At 42.2% G+C, this 11,688-nt stretch overlaps 1 protein-coding gene across 8 annotated transcripts in view; it reads left to right on the top strand.

Annotated features, from left to right (window-relative positions):
* The window catches only part of vps13b (vacuolar protein sorting 13 homolog B), a 360,621-nt gene that overhangs the window by 197,274 nt on the left and 151,659 nt on the right, over positions 1–11,688 (top strand). For 7 of the 8 annotated variants that reach the window (XM_020606753.1, XM_020606747.1, XM_020606748.1 and 4 more), the window contains exons 26-27: positions 5,488–5,659; positions 9,328–9,442. In XM_020606753.1, coding sequence (XP_020462409.1) covers positions 5,488–5,659; positions 9,328–9,442 — 287 coding nt within the window. Of the gene's footprint in view, positions 1–5,487; positions 5,660–5,779; positions 5,920–9,327; positions 9,443–11,688 lie in introns of those variants that run through there. The other variant, XM_020606754.1, reaches the window with a different exon arrangement.

Raw genomic sequence — 11,688 nt, forward strand, 5'->3', positions numbered from 1 at the left:
CTTTCCTCCATCATAACTTCTCTATTCCATCTCTTCCTCTTCCCCTTCTTCCCTTCTCCTAATACAGCTCTCTCTGCAGTGTGATCCCACCTCTCACTTCTTTCTTCCTTCATTTTTCCTTTCACTAAAGCCTTTCTTTACACTCACCTACATTTGATCCATTGTCCCACCTGTCTATAACCCATTGTCTCTTTCTACTCCTCTTTCATAATTTGACTTTTCTTCCATTTTTCTTAGTCACTTCCCAGCCTGCTGTTGTCCTCCAATGTTTGGGCCTCTCTGATGAGCAAATACAAACTCTGCAGAGAAAATAAACCTGGATCCTCAGCCCGTTTACAGCGCAGAGGCCCAGGAATTAAACTGTATACTTTACAACTTGGCCTGTGGACGTGTGGGAAAATAGCTCCGTCTTAGAATGTGTGGGTGTGTGTGTGTTTGGGGCCCCAGTCTGGCAACTAAGGAATGTGGCAGATCTCACCTCTACCAACACCACCACTCGGGGGGGGGGGGGGATGTCTCGACACCAACCGCAGTCTAGTGGCTGCTAGTACATAGCTCAACTTCTCTGACTACCAGTTTCAAATATAGTCTGATACAGTCTGAAACTTAGCTCTGCTGATCATGAGCCAGGTCACTGTACTTATTGATGAGATGAGGAGCCAACCAGTGACTCTACCAATGAATTTTGTAATTAACTGGATAAATGAAAGAAAGCAACTGGGATGCATCAGGCAGTAAATGTTAGTGTTCACACTGTGACAGAAATAAGAAATATGAGGTAGTTGCAGCTTAGTGTTGCTTATACTTCTGTTGAACAATACTCTTAAGGTTTGTTTACTCTGTAGCTTTCACTGTCTTAACATTCGAATATTGAATTGCAGCCACATATAGCAATGACAGAAGAATCTCATTGTCACACCAGACTGCCACTTCAGCGCAGTAACCCATGCATTGTGGAAGCCAGTGTGAGCAGTTCCTGCTTGAGTAAAGCAGAAGCTATCACATGACGATATCTCTCAGCTGGCACACCCAGAAAGTGGTCTGTTTTCGAACAAGTAGCATTTGGCAGTCAATTTTTAAAGGTTTTTAAAAATATTGTGTATTTCCAGAAAATTCAAGGATGTCGGTTTTTCAATAAGCTTGTTCTTCTTTCTGTGTTAAAATCAGCTTGTATGAGATGGAGAATTGAAAATGACAACAGTAGTTCTGGCTAGCGAAATTGGAGCAGTCGGATGTCCAATGCTTCAGTGTAACCACGCTACAGTACACAGTGGTCTGAGCTTCCCACAGCGCCTGGCTCCTGTTTCCACACATTACAGAGACTAATCCTACCCAGTGTCCAGAACTGTAAACTAAACAGGCCTAACCACACACATGTGCACACACACACACACACACACACACACACACAGTGCTATGTTTTGACTTCAGCTCAACATATTTAGTCCCCAAATAGCAGTTGACACTAGAATATCTCTCATTGAAACTGACTGAACACCATTACTACTAGGCTCATATTTCTTACTGCCAGTCACAGTTACTACACACACACCTTGACTGTTTAGGAGTGTCATGTGTTTCCATGAAACCAGACACTAAATGCTAGTTCTCAGGGAATGAAGATTCAGGGTTGCTATTTGGATATACCGTAAATATATTTTGTTATATACTGTATATAGATATAGCCATTTGACAAAACTTGTATGACAGACTCAAACTCAAACTCTGTCGGCAGAGCTTTCAGTGTCCAAAGTTCATGCTTTTATTTTTGGTTAGTCTTTTATTTTCTACTGTATGTGATTTATTTGACTTCTTAAATTAAAAAAAAGCAACCTAAACAGAGTAAAAACCTCATTACTTTTCCACTTCAGAGAGCTGGTGAATGCTTTTCATCAGTGTAGTGGTCCCCATGTAATGTTGAATCTATTTTTTATCGGCATAGTCCTTAATTTATTTATTGTACTGTCACTCATAGTTATTGAGCTCTGCTTTCAGCCACTCTCAGATAAGCAGTTAAATTAAATTTGCAAATTAGTGTGAGCCCCTCATCCCTCTCCCTGGCTGTAGAAAGGGGACCCCATTTCCTCATCTGGATCCTCTTTAAGACACTGTAATCAGCCTAGCAGCTGTGTGCATTTTAATTGAGGTGGCTGATAGCCTCCTCACAACCACTGCCAGGCTCAGTAACCATAGTACACTCTATCATTACCACACTGTGATGGGTGAAGCTGTGGAAAAAGAGAAATCCTCTAATACCAGAGCTGCAAATTGCCATAATGTTTGTTTGCTGGTTTTGCACTTTCTGTACCAGCCAGGCACATATTTTTACTTTCTTTTTCTTTCTTTTTTATTTACAAACCAGAGAAACTGAAGCATTTCATTTACAAAAGTATTCAGACCCTGTGCTATGGCATTCTGTACTGTGATCAGTTCATCCTGTGTGCTTTAATTTTCCTTACAGTATGTTTACAACTTGATTTGTGCTCACCTGTGGTAAAACGTAATTAACTGGATATAGTTTATAAATGCACTCACTTCACACTTTATGTCAGGAGAAAAACCAAATCATGACTTCCAAGGAACTCTCTATAGACCTCTGTGATATAATTGTGCTGAGACATAGATCAGGGAAGGGTATAAAACCATTTCTAAAATGTTCCCACCAACACAGTTTCCTCATTACTTGTGAAACTAACTAACTATGGCTGCCTTGTTGTACTCACGCTCTCTTGTGTTAGTTTTTCTTTGTTTTCTCGGTTGTTTGCAACCCATCCCGGATTACTTTCACCAGAGAAGAACTACTAAACAAAGGACAACTCACACCAAACCACCTTTCTCTGACTTCCTTGAATGAAGAATGCTGTGTGGACATTCTGGTCGGCGCCACAGCTGCAATCTACGGGATCCAGAGGAAGCGCCGGTGAGGTGGTTTTGGCATACATCTGTAGTTATGAAGTCCTTTGAAAGATTGGTGTTGGCCCACATGAGGGGCATCGTAGACCCCCTGCTAGACCCCCTGCAGTTCACCTACTGGGCAAACAGGTCAGTGGACGATGCAGTCAACATGACACTGCATTACATCCTGCAACACTTCGACTCCCCAGGGACCTATGCACGGGCCCTCTTTGTGGACTTCAGCTCAGCGTTCAACACCATCATCCTGGACATCCTCCACTCCAAACTGACCCAGCTCACTGTGCCTGCCCCCACCTGTTAGTGGGAATATTAGCTTTCTGACAGACAGGAAGAGGCAGGCGAGGCTGGGGAAAACCACATCCTGCACCCGGACAATAAGCACAGGTGCCCCCCAGGGTTGTATGCTCTCCCCTCTGCTGTTTTCACTCTACACCAACGACTGCATCTCGACCCCCACCCCCCACCCCTCACCATACTTGGCAGTACTGTATCAGCAGTAAAGTCCTACCAGTTCCTGGGTTCCACTGTCTCCCAGGACCTGAAGTGGATGTCCAACATCAGGACCATCACCAAGAAAGCACAGCAGAGGATGTACTTCCTGTGCCAGTTCGACCTGCCTCAGGAGCTGCTGATTCAGTTCTACAGAGGAATCATTGAGTCTGTTCTCTGCACCTCCATCACTGTCTGGTTTGGCTCAGCAACCAAACAGGACAAGTACAGACTTCAGCAGAATCTGTTTGAACTCCTCCCCTCTGGACGGCGTTACAGGTCACTGTGCACTAAGACAACCAGGCACAGGGACAGTTTCTTCCCCCAGGCTGTCGCTCTGATGAACACTTAACCAACGACAGTATGACTGGACAATAACCCTCAGTGCAATACCTGTAAATATACATTGTACATATAGATCAGCTGAATCCATACTGTGTGTGTGAATATACATGTGTATATACAGTATATATATATATATATATATGTACAGGTCTCTATATTTATTTTATTCTTATTTTTTTTTTCAATCTCTTTTCCTAATGCAAATTCCCTTGCTCATTGGCATGTATGTACACATTGGGAGCCGCTGTACCAGAGTCAGACTCCTTGTGTGTCTTACACACCTGGCCAATAAAGCTGAATCTGAAATGAAAGAGGCCTGGAGCCACCAGAACTCTTCCTAAAGTTGGTTGTCTGACCAAACTGAGTAACTGGATAAGAAGAGCCTTGGTCAGGGAGGTGACCAGGAACCCGACAGTCACTCTAACAAAGCTTCAGGAGTCCACTGCAGTACCAGAAGGATAACCCAGTCAAAGCCCAGCCTTAAGCCCCAGAGAATTGTACAGTAGATTTACCTGAAAAGCCATTCCAGATAGATAGCGCTTGGGAGGATCTGCCAGAAAAATATGTTTAAAGCTTGTACAGACTTACCCAACAAGATTGGAAGCTGTAACTGCTGCCAAAGGGGCTTTTACAAAGTACTGAATTAAGGGCCAGGATACTTTTGTAAATGAAAGATTTCAATTTTGGATTTTTTTTATACATATTGAAGCCCTCACAAAAGCATGTTTTCACTTCTTCATTATGGGTTATTGGGAGTAGATTTATGGACAAAAATGATAATTTACTTTATTTATTCTGTATTAATTCTACAACACAAAGTATGCAGAAAGTGAAGGGGCTGAGTACTTTCTGAAGCCACTGTATATGTGTGGACAACAGATTTACCAGGAAGAAAGTCAGAGAAATTTTTTAGATAATGGCCCCTGTGGTGTGATCGCCAGTGCTTCTCCAAACCCAACATGCAAAGATGAGAGCTGGTAGAGGCAGCCTCCTCAGCTGCATCCTGCTTGCCTCTCCCCCTCACCTCCCCCTTCACTTTTCACTTCCATTTCTCTCCCTGGCATCAAGAAGTATGAGTCCTGGTACACTCGAGAGAGAGAGCAGGCTATGTGGGTGCTGGTGAATTAGTCTGGGGTTAACACAACTGACCATCCTCACAACCACCACTACTACACTGCTCAGCTCTGAGATGAGTTCTGCTCGTTAGACACTCATCTAAACTTCAAAAGGCTCCATAGCTACTGGTTACTGTTACAGTTGTACACACATTCACCAAACACATGGTTAGACATGCATGTAAGATAAAATGAGAAGCTAACTGATGAAAGACAGAGGATCCAATTTTACGGTGAATTTTGAATTGTGTGATTTTACATAAAATACAATGCTTTATTGTGGTTAGCCGTCCCTGTTAGGCTAGCGCTTAAGGCACAGCACTCTCACTGCTGAGGCCCGGGTTCGAGTCAGGGTTGCGTCAGGAAGGGCATCCGGCGTAAAACACGTGCCAAATGTCAACATGCGAGTCGTCAGTGTGATGATTCGTTGTGGCGACCCCTAAACGGGAAAAGCCGAAAGTGACAATGCTTTGTTGTGGTTGAAGGTTGTTTGACTTATTTTTCAAATCTTGCTAACTTGCTAAATGCAAGGTGTTAATCCCTCATATACAGTACTTCAGTTCTATGTATATGTAACTAATTTTAATAGTTAAACTGATCAGAACATGTTTCATTTCCGTAGGGTGACTCTGTGCCTGCTGCAGATGACAGTCCGTTTGCTGACACAGTGACCTTGGAGCAGAAAACTAACAGCATTGGTGGGACTAGTGGGAAGGTCAGCCTTTGGATGCAGTGGATGTTACCCAAGGTTGCTGTTAAACTCTTTGCTCCCAAGCCAGCTGCCAAAAAGACAGGTACCTTAACCTTGTTATAAACCTTGTTGCTCTTTTGGTATATTTTCTGTTCCAGTCTTGTTTTGTTTCTCTAATGCTGATTGGTAATAAACTTTAGACTTCTAATGTATCCGGTGTCAGGTCATGGTAGCAGCAGGGTCAGCAGGGTAGTCCAGACATCCTTCTTCCCAGCAGCGTTTCTCATCTCCACCTGGGGGGACCTCAAGGAGTTCACAGGCTAGATAAGATGGAACTATAAAACGGCCTACATGAATTTATGCTTCTTCTTTAGTCAAATTTAGGTCGCTGTTAAAAAAAATAAAGTGATGAGTCTATAGTGGCTCTGTTGTTTCCGGGTAAGTGCGTGACGCTATCCATGATATTAAGCGCACAAGGGCCATACTACAAAAACAGTGCACAAACCTAACTGTGTTGGGCTCGGGTCAGGTTCAGACATAAAATACAGTATGCTTTTTGAGTTTGGCCACCACACTCTCAGGCTTGGGTCAGGTTCGGACAGAAATATACAACCTAATCCATATTGTAGCATATCCTGTGTCTACTCCGGTCTCCACCGTTTCCTACTAGTACCACGGACATGTGTGAAAAGCCTCCACTAGAAGGCGCCCTGACACATCATAATCATATGCCAGAACCACCTCAACTAGCACCTTTGAGCATGAAGGAGCAGCTACCTTGAGTTCCTTCCGAATGTCCAAAACTCTGCACACTATCTCTGAGGCTGAGCCCAGCCAAGCTTATGGAGGAAACTCATTTTGGCCATTTGTATTTGTGATCTCATTTTTTGCTGTCGCTACCCCAAGCTCACAACCATAGAAGAGGGCTGAACCTGACTGTTCATCTCAGCTGCTTCACACTCGGCTGCAGAGTGCCTCAGTACATGCTGAAGATCATGGTCTAATGAAGCCAACAGAGCCACATCATCCGTAAAATGCAGAGAAGCGATTCTGTGGTCCCAAAACCAAACACACTCCTCTCCCCAGCTGTGCCTTGACATCCTTTCTAGATATCAGTATACATATACTCCATTAGTTAAAAATTAGCTGCTCTAAACATGACTTGTAGTAAATCTCTGTCCTTTATGTTCCTGGAAAGCACTAGAAGGATAGAATAATTTTAGAAGAATTAGGTAGATATTATCAGCACCGACTATGTCGGATTAACAAAGAATTCACTATATATGAAATCACATTTGAGTTGAAGAATCTGTGTTATAAGACAGTAGAGAAAAGTGTCAGCAGTGGGACTAGCAGGACATTCTAATTTGAAATTGTCTTTGTGTTGTGTGAGAGAATGTAGGAAGCTGTTTGGAGTTTCTACAGTCTTGCTGTATTTACTCTCAAAGTAGCTCCCAACTCTTTCGTCATTGAAATATTGATCACTCGGAAGGGAAAGGCAGCTGCAGAGAAGAAGGAATGTGGGGAAAAGACAATAAAAATAAATAAATGGGTGATGAATCCCAAGCGAACCGCCTCTTGTCCCTTTAGATTTGCTGGAGTGATGAAAGGCTGGATTTACCTTTAATTGGTGGCTGCAATATTTAGCATCTGCCAACCAGATTGCGCAGCTTAGCATCTTTAATAGTGGAAACAGAATGTTTTGGAGGACTTCACAGAGATGGTTTGACTTAGAGATATCCTAAATAATCATTTCTTTGGATTTGGGCTTAATATGTGCCATCTGAGTTGCAAGATGAACTTACCACTGGATTTTTTGTATGCACCACATTAAGCATGTTATTGAAAACAAGAATGGTGTCTATGTACTGTATCAGATTTCTAATATCATAAATGCATTCTTGGAGTTAAGCGAGCCACAGATATGACAGCAGATAATCTGCTGTGATGTACAGTAATATGTTTTTCAACTGCAAAGGAAGTAATGTAGTTGTTCAAGAAAATGATAAAACAGCCATTGCAGACTTATTTGTTCTTGGGTAAAATGTAATGCTGTTATGCTTTGGAAGACTAGAGGTCAAATTTCAAGCATGATCCTTCAGTGGCCCCGCTACAGGAACAAACCAGTGGTACACTTTACTTACTTTTGAATGATCAATTTAATATGAAGGGACTAAGGGTTTCCAGTACCCTTACAGGGTGGGTTTATAAAACTTGTACATTAATATTGACAACATGGCAGAGTCTTTCCACATAGTGTCCAAAATAAAGCTGACAAGCCTTGTGATTCAGTATTAATAAGCCATTAGGAACTTCTGCCCTTCTCAGAGTCTCCACAAGTCAACAGTACAACAACAACCATAGTTCCAAATACATGAAGTCCATTTTCCCAAGCTAGCCTGGGATTGTGGGATTTTCTCAGTGGAAACAACAAGAGAGAACCAAAAGTTAAACTCACAGGCTTGGTTCAGTACAAACTTAATTATTTGTGCTGTAGAGCTTACTCACTTTGCCTGTAGTGGGTGCACACAAGGTGCACAGAGATGCACACACATGGTTTTATGAATACACACGGAAGGGTCTTCACAAATATTCAGTATTGTGTAAATGTCCACTACTGTTAAAAAGGTTGGGGGTCACCTTTTTTTTTTTGTAAATATTAAATGGTCTGACTTCCTTTGTTAATGGCCTTAATCCAAATACTTCAGAGAGTGCAGTAACACAGCCTTCTCCTGCACTCTTTTGGTACAGATAGAATGTGTTCTAAGTAATGAGACATTGGGGCACCTGTAGGAATTGCATCTACCCTAACCCTTTTGAATGGTAGTGTACATAGGGTGCACACACTCTCCTTATTATGACAGGCTGAGAGTTCTGGGTGCAGTTGGAAAGCACCCTATGTGGGTGGGTAGAGCAGTTGTCTCCCAACCAGAAGGTTGAAGGTTCGTCCACGTGTCCAAGTGTCCTTGGGCAAGACAATGAACCCCCCTGTTGCCCCGATGGTTAGAGCCATCGGTTGAGGTGGCGCCGCAGATGGCTACCATCGGTTCTGTACCGGAAACAAATTCCTTGTGTGTAACATACTTGGCCAATAAAGGTGATTATCCTTATTTATATGAATCAAAAAAGATGCTTTAACTTCTTTCAGAAGGATTTCAGTAGGACTTGTTTGAGAACCTGTAGCCTGGCATACCCATCCATACACACCGGGTATGATGGATTCATTCATTCACTGTGTGTGTGTGTGTGTGTGTGTGTATATATGTTGGTGTGTTAGGAAGAGGTGTAATCAGCCTAATACTGCTCCAGCTTCAAATATATTGCTTTAATCATTTAAATATTAACTAAATAACAGATTTTGAAATGAATCACTGCTTAATAATTATTGGTATTTAAACACCACTGAATTTATAGATTAGAAATATTAGATTGTGAAAGCCATATTTCTGATTTTATGCGGGTTGAATTTTAGACCTTTCATATCTTGAATTAAATGTCTAAATTTCACAAAGTGTTAGCTACAGTAAAGATCCTTTCCCACAGTAATGAAATTAACATACTGTAACTAGTATGACACCTCCCCCTCTGAAGTTCAAGTATGTATTGTACCTGTTTGCCAATTACAGGGAGGCCATACATCATACTAAAACAACTGCAGAGGGTTTTTGCAAACCAAGGACAATACACAAATGAATACACGTCTTTCCACTCTTCATGATCTTAAAATGTACGAAAACATTGTTGTGTGCTTATTTTTTATGTTTCTGATAGAGATCTGTGTCATTACTGAACTGGAAGACCTGAGTGCCTCTGTAGATGTCCAGGATGTTTATACAAAGATCAAATGTAAAGTCGGCAGCTTCAACATCAACCACTACAAAAGCAGGTAGAGTACATGGAAACTCGTATACAGAAGTGCATGCAGGTTTTTGCTAAGCTTTAAGTATGCAAACAGGAATGGGTTTGGTGACAGTGTCTTGTCTAAATTATTTGGCACCTGGTGCCCTCTAGTTCATGGCAGTCTCTCTATCCACTAGGTCGCTGTGTTGCCCCTGCTTGTTTGTTTGAATCTACACACACTTTTACCACCAGTATCTCTAACACTTTTCCCACTTTTGCTCATATGGGTAATTTTTTGGATTGTCACCTCAGCGTCATGGTCTTTCCAGACAGCTGTGGTTGATGACCACAGACTAGACAGACAAGTTGTACAGGTCATGGGCTGGCCCAGCTCTGACTCATAGAGCAGAGGAGTTCAGTCAGTCCGTCAGTCATTTTCTCTCAGCCTACAGTGTCTGAATCAATTCACAGAAACATTACCACTGGGCGATGTTCCACTGCATCCTTATGGTGATCTCTCCCCACGTCAGGTTCCAGTCAAAATGGGATAATTTAGCTCTGGTTTCTGAAATTATGAAAACACATACTGCAACATTGTGAAACTGAAGCAGTGACTAAAGATTTCTATTTTTTTCCATGCCCCACATACAAATTTTTTCCCATGAGCGGCCTTGTTTTCAATATCTAAATCCTTATTTTCCCTTGTATTGCTTTGCCTTGATCACATACATCTGTGATGGAGTCAGCAGCTCTGCTGTAAGTGTCCATTATGTACGTGCCTGAGGTCTTGTTCTGCATGGAAGAGACCACGTAGCAGGAGACAGTTCTCCCTGTCTCAGTCTGAGGAGATAATGAACCAGCGTTCGAACACTCCATGTGGCATCCTGTGGACCACACTGTGTTCATGTGTCTTTTCAAGTCTGTGCTACGTGCCTGCCTAGACATTCTGTAAGTGCCTCCTTCCCTGATTGAACCAGACAGTAAAATGGAGATGGACCTTCTGGGCCTAGTGCCCATGTTGAACCCCATCATTAGCAATTAGTTCTCTCAACACTGATATGATAAAAGATGTTGGTTCTGATTTGCCAGATTTTAAAATCACCTTAGCTGGCTCCTAGGCCAGTACAGGCTAGAGAGGCACTGAGGCAATCATCTTTGCTTTGACCCGGACTGTGTAGCAAGCTTTCCACAGACCTCCCTGTTTCACTGTAGTCAGTTGATTTATATTCTGTCAGGCCACATGTGTTTCAGACAGTATGGAGTATCACCCTAAACCAGGACAGTGTCAGGGATTAGACGGTTTTAGGCCATGAAGGTGTCATGGGTCATTATATCATACTACTCTGTCCTCTCAGGTATGTGTCCAATTGCTTCTGAGACTAAGCCAACCTTAATCTCTTTAGCAGACCTCTGCGCCCTCCTAAGTAGATAATGGGTCAATTTTCCCATTTCTAAGTTATTTCACTTTAATGTGCATTTAATAACGTGTTCTCAACACACTTTTATTCAACTGAAGTTCTGGCAAGGAGCAGCACTCTATCATCCAAGCTAGGTTCCAGTCACGGAAGTCCAAGACACAGTAGAGGACCTCTGGGCTCTTGGCCCACTATAATCTGTATCATCCACATACACAGGAGAGCTTGCAAGGGCTGGAGTCCATATTCATCACCCTGAACAGATAATTGTTAGGTATTTCATCACCCAGCCCAAGTTTTGTGTGTGTAGTGGGTCAGATTAAATGAAGCTTGACAGGGAAAATGTTTAATGTTGCCTTAGCTATCTTACTGCAGGAAAATAAATGGAAAGTTAGATAAGGAAGGCAAAAATGGAAGGTAAATAAAAATGAATGTTGGCTATATCAAAATAGGTGGAATACAAGAAAGGGTGGAGAAAGATGCCAGGGAGTATATATAATACTGTAGTGACCCTGCCCACTGCCCAGAGGTCCCAGCCTCAGTGTTGACCAGCGTTTTTGATTTTTTGTCATGTTTTCTGTATTTTGCCTTTATATAATTTTTGTATATATGTACCATATTTGTTGTTTGCATTTTTTTCCTTTTTCCTTCAGCTCCTTCCATATTCCTGTATTTTGTCTACCCCCGTCCATCATTCAACGGTATTAAAAAACCAAAAAGAAATGCAGCGGCACCCACTGAAAGAGGGCAACCAGTGGCAGTTTACCATTATTCGTTCCAAAGAGGAACTCACACAAATTGAAGCTGATGTCTTCCAGCTGTTTTGCAAATGGCTGGGAGTGAAGGATGACTAGATGGAAGCTGAGAAAGATGATGG

This window comes from Monopterus albus, unplaced genomic scaffold (assembly GCF_001952655.1).
Source record: "Monopterus albus unplaced genomic scaffold, M_albus_1.0 scaffold81.1, whole genome shotgun sequence".
NCBI classification, from domain to species: domain Eukaryota; kingdom Metazoa; phylum Chordata; class Actinopteri; order Synbranchiformes; family Synbranchidae; genus Monopterus; species Monopterus albus.